The sequence below is a fragment of the Silene latifolia genome, chromosome 6, assembly GCF_048544455.1.
Source record: "Silene latifolia isolate original U9 population chromosome 6, ASM4854445v1, whole genome shotgun sequence".
Taxonomy (NCBI): Eukaryota; Viridiplantae; Streptophyta; class Magnoliopsida; order Caryophyllales; family Caryophyllaceae; genus Silene; species Silene latifolia.
Genome location: NC_133531.1, coordinates 79,463,914 through 79,479,556, shown reverse-complemented (window position 1 = coordinate 79,479,556; position 15,643 = coordinate 79,463,914). Strand labels below are relative to the sequence as shown.

At 39.3% G+C, this 15,643-nt stretch overlaps 1 protein-coding gene and 1 non-coding gene across 2 annotated transcripts; both read left to right on the top strand.

Annotated features, from left to right (window-relative positions):
• Positions 1–10,312: 10,312 nt before the first annotated feature.
• Positions 10,313–10,419, top strand: LOC141589286 (small nucleolar RNA R71). The gene has a single exon (XR_012520232.1). It is a non-coding gene; the product is annotated as a small nucleolar RNA R71 (small nucleolar RNA).
• A 2,860-nt stretch (positions 10,420–13,279) lies between these two features.
• LOC141588267 (uncharacterized) lies at positions 13,280–14,332 on the top strand. Its single transcript, XM_074409717.1, has 3 exons — positions 13,280–13,421; positions 13,530–13,636; positions 13,733–14,332. The coding sequence occupies exons 1-3, from the start codon at positions 13,280–13,282 to the stop codon at positions 14,330–14,332; spliced, it is 849 nt and encodes a 282-aa protein (XP_074265818.1).
• Positions 14,333–15,643: the final 1,311 nt, after the last annotated feature.

Here is a 15,643-nt window from a genome sequence, read left to right as displayed (position 1 = left end):
AACCAAGTGATTTTCGTGTCTATCTCTTCCTCTCATCGCCCTCCATCTTTCTACGTATGAAAGGATCCGACTTTCCTCCATAAATGGGGCTGTCGACCCATTTTATACACGGTACCTTTTTTCTAATTTCGATTCTTAGTCTTAATTTGTGTTTTCTTATGTTTAGGAGAAAGTTTAGTTGACCCGGAAGTGGATTCTTGAAAGGTAGACGATTCTATTATGGATTCAAGAGCTAAAAGATAACGGTGATGGGTTACTCGACTTTTATGTTAAAATTGTGTGAATTAGGTAGTATTAGACTCATATGAATGTTAAAATTTGGTGTCTTTCATAACTTGTGGTGAATTGGTGTTTATTAGAATGCTTGTATGATATTCTCACATTTTTAAGAAGGAATTTTCATGCTTTGTTATAAGATGGTGAAATATGAGATTTGTCTTAAAGGAATTCCTTCATAATTACATGATTAAGCCTTACTTTAATGATTATTAATCAACCCCATATGTTAATTACATCTTGAATGTGGTAATTTTTCATGTATTCATCATATTAGAGAAGCATAAGATGATTGAAATTAAGATGGTTGAATTTGGAAGACTTTAGATGGTTGTTTAATGGGTTTTTCGTGTATAGTGAGTCCCTGCCGGTGGGCCGGCAGCCGGCCTACCCAACCGGCAGCGCGTCATTGTATTTCTGAGTTATAAAAATTGGAAATTAAGCCTTGTATGCCTCTGCCGGTGGGCCGGCAGCCGGTCCACCAACCGGCAGAGAATCCCTTGTGTTTTTGTCGAATTCATATGGTAGAATGTATGTCCCTGCCGGTGGGCCGGCAGCCGGTCGACCGGCAGAGAACACACTTGAACATTTTTGCTTAGTTTTGACTTGACATGTATCCTGTGCCGGTGGGCCGGCAGCCGGTCGACCGGCAGAGAACACACATTGAGCATTGTTGACCTTGTTTACCTTGACCTGTATTCCCTGCCGGTGGGCCGGCAGTCGGTGCCCCGGCAGAGAATACACTTTCAGCTATTTTGGCCTTATTTTACCTTGGCATGTATCTTCTGCCGGTGGGCCGGCAGCCGGTGCCCACATCGGCAGAGAGCACCTGATATTTGTTATACTCTTATACTTATACATGCTTCACATGAATTGTTTACGTTATGTTTGTGCAATCATTGTTACTCGTATTTGTGACCCGAGTGTGACGGTTTATATTGTGTGACGACTTGACATTCCTTATTTTACCCTCGGACCCTGGGTCACGGATAGGTGCCATTGTTTCCGAGTTGGGTTATCCTTCCGCCTCTTCGGACCTTGGGGTACGGATAGGTACCATGGTTCCGATTTGGGGTTACTCGACCTTGGGGCACGGCTAGGTGTCATGGATCGAGTCTTGGATGCGGATAGGTCACCCCATGTCGAATCGGGTGTCGCCCATCCCGAGAGTCTGGCCAGGTTTAGACTAGGACCGTATTATGATCGTCGTCCTACCAGAAGATTGGAGTCTAGGGGTTTGTCTTGTGGGTCCATACTACGTAAATGTCCTGCTTGTTACGGTCACTGGCGTGTTCTTATATACGAGAGTTCGCGTCTCCTATTGTTTGTGAGAGTCTTGGTCTTATCGGATACTAGTGGTGAGATGCAAGCCCCTAGTTGCGATATGATCGCCGGGATTGATGTTCCCATCCGTTCTTATGGTGAGATGCAAGCCATAAGTATGAATGTGACATTAGTAGCCACGTCCCGTGCTATGGTTGTTAAGAGGTTTTCAACGTAATGGCTATTGGTTTCCATCCATGTATTTTCTATTTAATTGATCCGTTATTTACCTTCTTCATATGATTCGATGCCTAATCTCATATCCATGTTTTGTTCCCTTGAATGCAATATGCCTATCTCATTATGATTATCATTTATATTCCCTTGTTCATTTTTATTCAAGTATGATGTATGATCAATATGTTTAATTAAGTTCTTACTTACTTGTATTTTGACATATTGTGGCTGGGAGAACCCTGAGTTACTCCCCACTGACTGTGGCATTCATGTTTACATGAATGACAGGTTTGTGATGCAGATTATGGGGAAGACGTGTGAGCTAGCGAGAACGTTGACCCTTGGACTTTAGCTATCGTTTTCTTAGACTCACCTATCGTTAGACTTGTGCTTATTCGTGGGATATCTTTTCCCCAACGCACTTTGTTTTTAATTGTAAAACTTAATTATCTTACTTTTCATTTTCGTTTGATAACTTATGGTGTATTTCACACTTTAAACTTTTAAAGGTTTTAAAAATCTCGTATTTTCCGCTTAGAATTAATAGTTCTTTTGATGCCCTATCGAGGGGTGTCACAGTTGGTATCAGAGCATATGTTGCTCCCGACGCACACACGTGTAACCCGAATTTAACCTTGAACTTGACCTTCAATAATGAATGAGAGATGGGTAGAATTAAGGACCTAAGTTGGTAGTCTCTTTGTGCATGCTATTTGTTAGGTGCTAACATGATTGATTTTTTTTGGAGTCTTGAGAAGATGGTACGACCAACCAAGGTGGAGAATACTATTATGGAAGCCCTTACTCTAATTCTTCGGAATCAACGAAAGGCCAATGCTCAAGTTAATCATCGCTCTAACCGCTGTGGCAAAAGGCCATCTGTTCCCTCATCCTCGTCAACTTCTAGCAAGGAGAGGTTGATGCCGAGAGTCCAAGGACAAGGAGTACAAGACCATGGAGGACAAGAGCCAATAGTGCAAGAGCCGAAAGGACAAGTCCCTACATCTACTAATAGGCTTAAGAAGAACCGCAAGTGCTTCAAGTGTAGGCAAGCTTATCACCCCGGGATTGGATGCTATGATCTGCCCTTGAAGTGTTACCATTGCAAGAAGCCCGAACATCTCGTCAAGGATTGCCCCGAGAAGAAGACTACCCCTCCTCCTCCCCCTCATGGAGTCATTCTTGTCGAGAATCAAGTCGGAACCGCCGTTCCCCTCGACACCGCTATGGGTGTGTTTTCCATCCTTCGTTTCCTCACTTTTATCCCGTGATGCTCACCCTTCCCTTCTAAACTATCTTTTGCTTAACCTTGGGAACTAGTTTAGTACTCACCCGACCTATCCTTCATTTTTGTTTCTTCTTCCATAACATCTTGCTTGTGGATCTCTTTCTCTTGAAGGATGTCTTTACCGTCTTGAAGAGACCTCCCTCTATTCGAGTGCCTTGTCATGTTCCCTTGTCTTTGCGCTTCTATACCTTTCGCAACTCTTATCCCATATTTTGGGAGTTGTCTTTGTGCCTTTCCTTCTTATGAGACCCCTCATGTGCGCCTTCATCTTTGCCTTATGGAATGTTAACCGTGGTCGAATAAGTTGGCTTTTGAGGAGATTGTTTGTGTCTGACCCTTAACCCTAGTTTTGAGAGGTTGTGATGTTAGAAAGACTTAGGTAGTCTGATGAGACATACTTAATGATTCTTATACCTAATTCCTTGATAAAGTGAGTGTGGTTGTTTAGTGGAATTATTTGTGTTGTTAAGTGTGAGTTGCATTTGTTACTAAGGTTAGAGAACTTGACTTTGTTGTTTATGATTGGGACTTGAAAGCCTTGGGAAGTTTAGTGAAACGTGTCTTAGGATACTAGTGCTTAGTGCTTGACCTAAAAATGGATGAATTTGAATGGTGGATTTGAGGATGTAGGACTGAGTGAGTAAGTCGAGTTTGTGATTAGCTTTCGTAGTCGCTTTGGATATGAAGGTTTGATAATGTATACGTTACCATATGAGAAATGCTAATTGTGGGATTATTAGTTGGTCTAGGTGAGTGGTCTTGATTACTACTTGAGGTATGATATGAGAGTGAGACTAAGCTACCTTTTTGGGAAGTGTTAGCGCTTATTTTAGTAGCTAGGAGAGATAATGGTATGGTTGATGCCGATCGTTAAGTGGGAGGACATAGTTTCAATTTTTGGTACTAGAATGAGAATATATGAGGTGGTAAAGCGTTGTTACAACTAAGATCTTGTTTCTTGGGAACTAGATGATAAGTAAGTTCTAGGATTTCGGATTTGAAAGAATATTCCTTGGGATGTTGATGACCCTAAAGGATTGGTGACGTGATTTGATATTAGTTGATCCTCGAGAGTTCTTGAGTTGAGAGAGACTTAGTATTGAGAAGTATTTGTTAATCCTCTAGTTTTAGGAACTTTGAGGTTGTATTGAGTACTTGAGCTGATGGGATGATGTTGTAGTTGAGTGTAGTTCCGCTTTTGGGAATCCGTAATAAGTAAAAGGGTAGAAGGACTCGAGATCCTATTGATTTTTCAAGCTTGGGTGATTATGTATCTTTCTCAAAAGAATGTAGAAGAGCGGACAATCATGAAAGGAGTTTTTGGATTGGCATGTTACCACCCTTTATTGAAATGAGAACCTTGTAGAATATTTGAGGAACCTTTTCTGGACATTTAGAGCTCGGAGGGAAACACCTATAGGACGTTGTTGGCCATTGGTGATGAAAGTGTTACTTGGAAGTTCGAGTTAAGCTCGAGGTTAGCATAGATAAGTGTTGTGATGATTACATAAGAACCATGTTAGGCGAGAGTTGTTGCTAGTCTTGGAATCTCATTTGGGTATCCACTTTGCGGTAATGAGGATTAGTAGCGAGAGTTCTTGAGATGTAGTTATAAGTTGGGATCGATAGATGTTGAGCTGGGATGAGTTAGATGTTTTGGGTGGTTGTCTCGTAATTCGGAGAATGTCACCATCTATACTTTAGGTTTCGAGAGTATAACAAGATCTCTTTGGGATGATAGAATGTGCAAAAGAACTTTTGAATTTGGATTTTTGATTGAAGGTTTTACCATTTTGAGGAACACGTAGTTGACACTAGTTGGATATGAGTATAGCTTTATTAGAAGCTTTGACCTTGATCTTCTGGAAATTGTTTGTAGTTGCTTGAGGATTGGGAGTGGTGAAATCACACTTATAGTGGAGTACCTTCTTTCATGGAATAGCTTAGGATGAAGTAACGTAAGTGTTTTGGGGAAATCTTTGGGAGTGTTGTGGTTATAAGTCTTGTTGTTAGGTAGTTTTCGGAACCGTTTAGAATGATGTTGTTGTTTGAGATTTGAGTACCTGACGTTTCCTTGTTGTCTAATTCCCTTCTTCTTGGGCTATAAGCGTTACCGTTCATACCTCTCATCTTCGTTTCATCATGCTCCTCCTTTAAATTTGATGTTGGTAACCTATGAAATTCAATCTTTGACATCCTTGTAGATTCGACTTCAGCTCTTACACTAGGAAGTTCGTCATAGATCTTTTGATTAATTAAGTCTGGATCCTCTTATTGCACCTTGTATTTATGTTGTCTAAATTACTATTCACTTCGTACAATTTCTAAACATTTGAAGCTACCATTTTGATTCATTGTTAAAAATTTATATTACTCTTACAAAACTATACCTATCTTAAAGATTTGAAAATGAAAATTTGACTTAGTTCCCTATTTGTTCTTTGAGTATAAACTTATTTATCATAATTCTAATTGCTAAACCCGAGATTTTTTTAAATCTTATCCAATTTCTGTTAACTTTTCATGAATTTGAATTCCTTTTGAGTTTAAAAGTGAAACCTCTATTTCTATTTTGATCTTTGCAAAAGAAAATCTGAGTGAATTACCTTTTTCTTTTGATTTTAACGTTGATCGGATGTTAGAACTCGTTATTTAAAACGTTTAATAACTTGTTCTACGCTTGTCGACGAGTGACTTTTGTCTTTGACTTGGAAAGTTAGCGTTCTTGTGTGCACGACAAGAGCAATTCTGTTCCATGAATGAGACTTATACTTTTGAAAACTCTTCATTAATGTTTTTGAAAGTACTTTGATTTTCGATTCATACAAATGATTTGCTTTTGACCATATCTTCGATTTGGAATGTGATGTTCTCGAATGCGCAATGAGAGCACTTCCGTTCCTTTGATGAGAATCTGGTCCTGTCGGAAAATTTTTATTGAAATTTTGAAGGGATTTTGATTCTTACGATAAGTAAACTTTTAATGTTTTGGTTACCGATTTCAAAATTCCGGTATGACATTTCATTTCCATTTTCAAGTTTCGAGGACGAAACTTTTTAAAAGATAGGGTGATTGTAACACCTGCGAATTTTCCATTTTGACATTTATAATTTAATTAACCATTCTATTGTCTTATTTATATTTTAAATTATTTAATTTAATTATTAAACACGATTTTAATAAATATTATATTTTAAAAAAAACTTAAGTTATACAAAATAAATATTTTGGTCGGATAATAATGATAATAATAATACTATTTTCCGTCTTGAGTTGTAGCGAGCTTGAGACGTAAATTCTTGTGTATATCGACTCAATTTTGCATGTTGGGCCTAGTATGACCAATCACCAATGGACTCACCTAGTACTCCTTCCTCCTCATAAAAATCATGAAGGAAACCCTAACTACACCTCCCTCCTCAATTTTTCAGCATTCACCTTCAACAACCATCACCATTTTTATACATTTCTCTTACAAAACTTCAAAGCTCTATAACTTGCTCAATTCTTATCCGAATTAAGTGATTTTCGCGTCTATCTCTTCCTCTCATCGCCCTCCATCTTTCTAGGTATGAAAGGATCTGACTTTCCTCCATAAATAGGGCTGTCGACCCATTTTATACACGGTACCATTTTTCTAATTTCGATTCTTAGTCTTAATTTGTGTTTTCTTATGTTTAGGAGAAAGTTTAGTTGACCCGGAAGTGGATTCTTGAAAGGTAGACGATTCTATTGTGGATTCAAGAGCTAAAAGGTAACGGTGATGGGTTACTCGACTTTTATGTTAAAATTGTGTGAATTAGGTAGTATTAGACCCATATGAATGTTAAAATTTGGTGTCTTTCATAACTTGTGGTGAATTGGTGTTTATTAGAATGCTTGTATGATATTCTCACATGTTTAAGAAGGAATTTTCATGCCTTGTTATAAGATGGTGAAATATGAGATTTGTCTTAAAGGAATTCCTTCATAATTACATGATAAAGCCTTACTTTAATGATTATTAATCAACCCCATATGTTAATTACATCTTGAATGTGGTAATTTTTCATGTATTCATCATATTAGAGAAGCATAAGATGATTGAAATTAAGATGGTTGAATTTGGAAGACTTTAGATGGTTGTTTGATGGGTTTTTCGTGTATGAGTGAGTCCCGCCGGGGTGGGCAGCCGCCTACCCAACCGGCAGCGCGTCATTGTATTTCTGAGTTATAAAAATTGGAAATTAAGCCTTGTATGCCTCTGCCGGTGGGCCGGCAGCCGGTCCACCAACTGGTAGAGAATCCCTTTATGTTTTTTGTCGAATTCATATGGTAGAATGTATGTCCCTGCCGGTGGGCCGGCAGCCGGTCGACCGGCAGAGAACACACTTTAACATTTTTGCTTAGTTTTGACTTGACATGTATCCTGTGCCGGTGGGCCGGCAGCCGGTCGACCGGCAGAGAACACACATTGAGCATTGTTGACCTTGTTTACCTTGACCTGTATTCCCTGCCGGTGGGCGGCGGCAGTGCCCCACAGAGAATACACTTTCAGGCTATTTTGGCCTTGTTTTACCTTGGCATGTATCCTCTCGCCCGGTGGGGGCGTGCAGGCCCACACCGGTGAGAGCAATGATATTTGTTATACTCTTATACTTATACATGCTTCACATGAATTGTTTACGTTATATTTGTGCAATCATTGTTACTCGTATTTGTGACCCGAGTGTGACGGTTTACATTGTGTGACGACTTGACATTCCTTATTTTACCCTCGGACCCTGGGTCACGGATAGGTGCCATTGTTTCCGAGTTGGGTTATCCTTCCGCCTCTTCGGACCTTGGGGTACAGATAGGTACCATGGTTCCGATTTGGGGTTACTCGACCTTGGGGCACGGCTAGGTGTCATGGATCGAGTCTTGGATGCGGATAGGTCACCGCATGTCGAATCGGGTGTCGCCCATCCCGAGAGTCTGGCCTGGTTTAGACTAGGACCGTATTATGATCGTCGTCCTACCAGAAGATTGGAGTCTAGGGGTTTGTCTTGTGGGTCCATACTACGTAAATGTCCTGCTTGTTACGGTCACTGGCGTGTTCTTATATACGAGAGTTCACGTCTCCTATTGTTTGTGAGAGTCTTGGTCCTATCGGATACTAGTGGTGAGATGCAAGCCCCTAGTTGCGATATGATCGCCGAGATTGATGTTCCCATCCGTTCTTATGGTGAGATGCAAGCCATAACTATGAATGTGACATTAGTAGCCACGTCCCGTGCTATGGTTGTTAAGAGGTTTTCAAAGTAATGGCTATTGGTTTCCATCCATGTATTTTCTATTTAATTGATCCGTTATTTACCTTCTTCATATGATTCGATGCCTAATCTCATATCCATGTTTTGTTCCCTTGAATGCAATATGCCTATCTCATTATGATTATCATTTATATTCCCTTGTTCATTTTTATTCAAGTATGATGTATGATCAATATGTTTAATTAAGTTCTTACTTACTTGTATTTTGACATATTGTGGCTGGGAGAACCCTGAGTTACTCCCAACTTACTGTGGCGTTCATGTTTACATGAATGACAGGTTTGTGATGCAGATTATGGGGAAGACGTGTGAGCTAGCGAGAACGTTGACCCTTGGACTTTAGCTATTGTTTTCTTAGACTCACCTATCGTTAGACTTGTGCTTATTTGTGGGATATTTTTTCCCCAACGCACTTTGTTTTTAATTGTAAAACTTAATTATCTTACTTTTCATTTTCGTTTGATAACTTATGGTGGATTTCACACTTTAAACTTTTAAAGGTTTTAAAAATCTCGTATTTTCCGCTTAGAATTAATAGTTCTTTTGATGCCCTATCAAGGGGTGTCACACTCTTGATTACCGAATATAGCATGACACTAATACTTGCCCCAAGGTCACATAAAGCTTTATTGATTGTAGTGTTACCAATAGTGCATGGAATGGGGAAACTTCCCGGATCCTTGAGCTTTGGAGGTGAACTTCCTTGAACGATGGCACTTCTCACTTTAGTGAAAGCAATAGTCTTAAGTTTCCGGATGGATTTCTTCTTTGTAAGAATATCTTTCATATACTTTGCATAGGCCGGAACATGATTGATCAATTCCATGAATGGAATCGAGACTTCTAAATTCTTCACAATCTCCATGAATTTTCCAAGTTGGTCATCAAACTTAGGCTTAGCTTGACGACTCGGGAATGAAATTCTAATCACAATAGGCTCCTTCTCTTTGGCCTTTTCTTCATTCTTCTTTGAAACTTCTTGAATGGCGGGTTCTTCTTTCCTAGAGTTTTGCACAAATCTTTCCTTGTCACTAGTCTCCACAGTGTCATCCTCAACTTGCTTCTTTGGCCCTTCATACCTTGTACCACTCCTCAAGTGGATGGGACTCACCGATTCATGTCTTGGGGGATTACTTTGAGGTGGTAATTGCTCCTTTTGTCTTTGAGAGCTAGAAGATGCTAATTGAGTCATTTGGGTTTCCAACATTTTTGTGTGGGCTAGGATGTTGTTGATGGTGTTATCTTTTGCTTGGCTATATTTTTGCATTTGAGTGAAAAATTCTTGTTGGTTCTTTTGAATTTGGAGGACCGCTTTTTGAACATCAAAACCTTGGTCATTGGATTGGTTGTATTGAGTTTGATTTTGGTAACCTTGGTTTTGGTTGTAAAAGGGTCTTTGAATTTGGTTTCTCATTGGAGGTGGGGTGTATGTTGTTTGAGGGTTTTGAACATTTTGGCTTTTGTATGAGAGATTTGGGTGGAATTTGGTGTTTTCATTGTAATAGTTGGAATAAGGGGTTCCACTCTTGTATGCTTGAAAAGGATTCACTTGTTCCCCTACATTCACTTTGGTCATGTCCCAAAGTTCCACAATTCTCACATATTCCACTTGGAATTGATGAAGATGCCACCATGGCATTAACATGTTGCTTTGGTGATTTGGAGGCTTCTTCAAGTTTAGCCATAGCCTTCTCAAACTTCAAGTTGATGATATCAATATGAGCACTAAGTTGAGCACCCAATTAAGTAATAGAGTCCACTTCATGCTTTCCTCCTCTAATAGCCTTTCGAGGTCTACTATATTGTGAGTTATGGACCGCCATTTCCTCAATCTTGTTCCATGTTTGATTATCGTCAACCTCGGTGAACATGCCATTTGATCCCATGTTAAGAATGTTTCGGGAGTCTTCATAAAGACCATTCCAAAATTGTTGTACCAAGAACCACTCACTAAGTCCATGATGAGGACATGAGCGACAAGTTCCTTTGAATCGCTCCCAAGCTTCATACAAAGATTCTTCGTCCCTTTGTTTAAATCCCGTGATTTGGGCTCTTAGCATGTTAGTCTTTTCCGGAGGGTAGAACTTTTTGTAGAAAGTAAGTGCCAATTTCTTCCAAGAGTCAATACCAAGAGTAGCTTTATCAAGGCTCTTTAACCATTGTTTCGCGGTACCAATTAAAGAAAAAGGAAATAAGACCCAACGAATTTGGTCTTGAGTCACTCCGGTTTGTGAAATCGTATCACAATAGTCACAAAAAGTCTCCATGTGAGAATGAGGGTCTTCACTAGGCATCCCCCCAAATTGGCTTCTTTCGACTAATTGGATAAATGCGGATTTTGAAATGAAATTACCGGTCAAGTGTTATGGTGTGGGAGTACCATTGGGTAGGTTCTCCTCGGTTGGTACGGAATGTGATGAAAACTTAGGCATTGTGGGTTGATTTTGTGGTTGATTTTGTGTAAGGTTCTCCTCTCCTTCTCTTGCAAAAGGGTTGATGAAGTCAATAGTATTTGGATGAATATCTACAACCTCACCAATACCTCTCAAAGTATTTCTAGCAAGTCTTCTATTGTTTGTCAAAGTCCTTTCAATTTCGTGATCAATGGGTAACAAGTTACCTTGTGATCTTCTAGACATGCAAAATATCAAACAACTCGAAAATAATTAGAACAAACCTTGAGGAGTTTTACTTCCCCAAGGCAAAGAAAGACACAACTAAGAACAATCAAATAAAATCAAATCAAGTTAACACCGTCCCCGGCAACGGCGCCATTTTTGGTCGGAGTGTCATTTTCGGTTACTTGTCGTTAGGAGTACCTGGACCAAAACAATATTTATAACTTCACAAATTACTCTACTATTAGTAAAGAGGTAAGTAATGGTCGGATCCCAAGGGACGGGTATTGATGTAGGATTTTCTATTGAAAATGGTTGTGTCTAAGGGTGTCACAATTTGGGTTGAGATAAGAGATCAACTAAACTAATTAACAATGTAAATAAACTAGCAAGATGATTAAAATGAGATGTAAACAAATGATTAAAAGTACTAGGGTGTCATGGGTTCATAGGGGATTCATGGGATTTGATCATACAAACATGTTTTCAACTAGATGCAAGCAATTATTATTGTGATGGGATCGAGTTAGTGTATATCTTACAATCCCTAGGAAGGTTTGAGTCCCGGAGCCGAATCGATTAGATTGTACAACACCTACAAGTCGACTTAATCCTCCCTATCCAACTATATGCATGGTCTAATGAGACTCGAGTTGGTTTATGTGTTACAAGTCTCATTGAAAAGATAAGTGATGGGTAAAAAATGCATGGATTCATAGACTCGCATTTCATCAAACATAACATGTGCATAAGCTCACTGTGGTACAGCAATCTTGGTGTAAGTCTGTGGCTGGGACTCTAATGTATAGGCTTGTGAACAAGCTGAGAGGCTTAAAAGGACCACTCAAAATGTTGAACAGGAATGCGTTTGCTGATGTTGAGAAATCTGCTGGTATAGCTAAAGCCTTGTTGGAGGAGATTCAAGTGCAAATGCATAATAACCCTGTTGATCAACAGTTACTTCAAGCTGAAAGAGATGCTGCTGAGTCTTATAGACATCTCAGTAAGATTCAGCACTCCTTTCTCAGTAAAAAAGCCAAAGTGGATTGGATCAAATTTGGGGATGAGAATACTAGTTACTTCCATAATATGATCAGAGCTAGACATGTTCACAATAGAGTGATGAGTATTAAGGGTGCTGATGGAGTGGAATATAATACCTGTTTGGGAATTGAGACTGCTTTTACTGATTATTATAAGTCTTTTAGGCACCTCTCTTCCTACTTCTGATGTTCATGGACCTACTGTTAGGACGGGTCCTCTGGTGACTGATGCACATAAGAGCATGCTGCTGGCTCCTGTTACAGCAGCTGAAATTAAGGACTGTATGATGGCTATCCCTGCTACTAAATCCCTTGGACCTGATAGATTTTCCAGCCAATTTTTCAAGGACTCTTGGGAGATTGTGGGACCTGATGTCATTGAGGCTATCCAAGATTTCTTCAAGACTGGTAAGCTACTCAAGCAAGCTAACACTACTACTCTCACACTGATTCCTAAGGTTGCAAACCCTACAAGTGTTTTAGAATTTCGCTCTATAGCTTGTTGCAACACGATTTATAAAACTCTGTCAAAGGTCATGTGTAAGAGGCTGAGTAGAGTTCTTCCTGATATTATATGTGAAAGTCAAGGTGGTTTTATAAAAGGGAGAAATATTGTGGAGAATGTGCTTATATGTCAAGACATTGTGAGGCTTTATAATAGAAGGACTGCCTCCCCTAAATGTTTAATCAAAATAGACTTTAAAAAGGCCTATGATTCAGTGGAGGGGAAATTTTTAAAGCAAATGATGAAAGCCCTGCAATTCCCTCCTAAATTTATTGACTTGGTGATGGCTTGTGTGACGAGTCCTACATATTCTTTGGCTGTTAATGGCAATCATTTTGGATTCTTTCAAGGAAAGAGAGGGCTAAGGCAAGGGGATCCCCTCTCCCCCTTGCTTTTCACCATTTGTATGGAGTATTTGTCCAGAATATTGGGAGTGGTGGCTCAACAGGATAGCTTTAGATTTCATCCTCTGTGTGGACATCTCAAGCTGAATCATCTGCTTTTTGCAGATGATCTTTTATTATTTTGCAAAGGTAATGAAAATTCTATTATGTGGATGCTACGAGCCTTCTCTACTTTCTCTGAGGCATCTGGGCTAAGCTTGAATAAGAGTAAATCTGATATTTATTTCAATTGTGTCACTTCTGATATTATTGATTCCATCTTGCAAGTTTCTGGTTTTCATAGGGGATCTCTCCCCTTTAAGTATCTAGGGGTCCCTATTTCATCCAAGAAGTTGACCAAAAATTAAGGTATGAAGCTTACTGAAAAGATTGTGGCTAGGATTAGGGGATGGGGAGCCAGGCACTTAACTTATGCTGGAAGGGTAGTCCTAGTTAATTCTGTTCTTGCAACTCTTCACTCTTATTGGGCTACTATCTTTCTCATTCCCTCAGGTATTTTAAATAGAATCAATGCCATCTGTAGGAACTTTTTGTGGAGTGGAGTGTCTGAGTATAAGAAAGCTTCTAATATAAGTTAGACTTATTGTTGTTATCCTAAAGATGAAGGGGGGCTAGGTATAAAGGATGCTAAGACTTGGAATAAAGCCTTGCTTGGGAAGTATGTGTGGTGGCTTGCAAACAAAAAAGATCATTTGTGGGTGAGATGGGTTAGTCATGTATATATGAAAGATAGATCTTGGACTGATTACTTGGCCCCTACAGATTGTAGTTGGTAATGGAAGAAGATTACTTTAATTATGTAGACTTTTAAGCAAGCCTACACCCACAATAGATGGCTCAACTCTTCTAGTGAATACACGGTTGCTGCTGGTTATACCTGGTTGAGGATGAAGAAGCCTTTGGTAGAGTGGAGATACTTATGCTGGAATAGCCTCAACCCTCCTAAATGCTCGTTTATTATGTGGGAGTACCTGAAGCAGAGGTTACCTACTAAGGATAGGCTACTGAAAATGGGACTCATGATTGACCAAAATTGTCCTATTTGTTCAAGCTCACCTGAGAGTCATGCTCACATAGTTAATGAGTGTGTGTATGCTAAGGTGTGTATCAGACTGCTGCAGAAATACCTGTACATCAATTTCAGAATTCAGGATCTGGTTCACTGGTATTCTGCAGGCAGGAAAGTTACTAAACTTCAAAGGAGATTTGCTGGTGCCTGCCATGTTGCGTTAATTTACTGGATTTGGAGGATCCGCAATGAAGCAAGACTGGATATGGTGGTAAGGAGTCCTGATGCAATAGTCAAGCTGAGTATGGATGAAGTCAAGACCCGTTTTTTGAAGCAGAATACTAAGCCTCTGAAGATAAAGGATCAGACATGGTTTCAAGCTCTTGGGACTTAGTTTTATTCTTTCATTCTTTATTGATTTATGTATTCTTTTTTGTAGCTGGTTGTGAATGATGTACATGAACTCTTATTTTTGCCTGATGATATATACTTAACTTTCCCCAAAAAAAAAACATGTGAATAAGTTGAAATCACAACAAGCAAGCAAATTAATTATGAAAGCATATTATATTAAGCATGAATCAATCCCCATGTTGGTTTCCACTAATTCCCCACTAACCCTAGTTAAGATGACTACTCGCTCATTATCAAGTTTAACATGCTAACAAGGTTGTCAATCATACTAGCAAGACAAAACATGATTAATAAATGAAGATGATTAACAATAATTAAAAGGGATTAAGAGAATTATACCTAATAATGATTCCAAAATAATAAGCAAAGAATAATAGAAGTACTTGATGAATGATGAAAGGTTGTCAATCCTCCAAATAAACCCCAAATAATCTTCAATACCCAAAATAAATGATGAACAATAGAGAAATTAAGGAAATGAGATTTGTATTAATGCTTAATTAAAAGTTGATTACAAGATTAGGATGAGATTAAAGTAACATAAAAAGAGTATTAAGATTGCATAAGAAGAACATGATAATCTAATTAGTACAGTGGGGTATTTATACTAAGGATTAAGTACATAAATTAGGGTTACTAAGGGCTTAAATGACGATTAATACCCTTAATAAAAGTTGAGGAAATTCTCCTCTCGAAGGAGATGCTCATCTCCGCTTCACTAGTCTTCGTAAAATATGCTTATCCCGAGCGGACTGAAGGGGGAGACGGCTTGCACTAGAAAGGAATCAGAGCGGCTTGATGGAGGCGATGCTCGGATTGGGAGGGGTCAGGACGAGCGGACTGGCCACGGGACACTCGGATAGTAGCCAGCCAGGACGCTCTTCCCGTGGCTGCGACGCCTGGATAGTTGGTCAGCAAGCTTCTCTTCTTTTCTTCTTCTAACAATCCTCAAGGATCTTGTTGGAGATGCAAGGATCTTCTCATCATTGCCCATCTACTTCATTATTTACATAGGCCTTCTAGTCTTGTCTTCCTTTTGATGCTTAGTCATTAGATTCGATCAATTTAGCTCCATTTTGCCATGAAAATGCAAGGTTTACACTCCTCTCCTACCAAGGAAACAAAACCTCAAAGAATATGCAAAACGATAGACTAAGGATAGTAAATGACCCAATTATGCACTAAAAAGCATAGGAACGAGGCTAATTCGGGGACTAAATATGCTTAAATATTGGTCACATCATTTGGTCCTTCCATTTTTCGGATCTAAACTTGTAATCTATCCCTTTCA

What these genes read in the sequence shown, in the direction of transcription:
- LOC141588267 (XM_074409717.1), top strand. Translation starts at nt 13,280, where the DNA reads ATGAAGCTTACTGAAAAGATTGTGGCTAGGATTAGGGGATGGGGAGCC. An exon ending in TATCTTTCTCATTCCCTCAG is followed by an intron (nt 13,422 to 13,529) that starts GTATTTTAAATA and finishes GTTATCCTAAAG; the next exon opens with ATGAAGGGGGGCTAGGTATA. An exon ending in ATCATTTGTGGGTGAGATGG is followed by an intron (nt 13,637 to 13,732) that starts GTTAGTCATGTA and finishes TTAATTATGTAG; the next exon opens with ACTTTTAAGCAAGCCTACAC.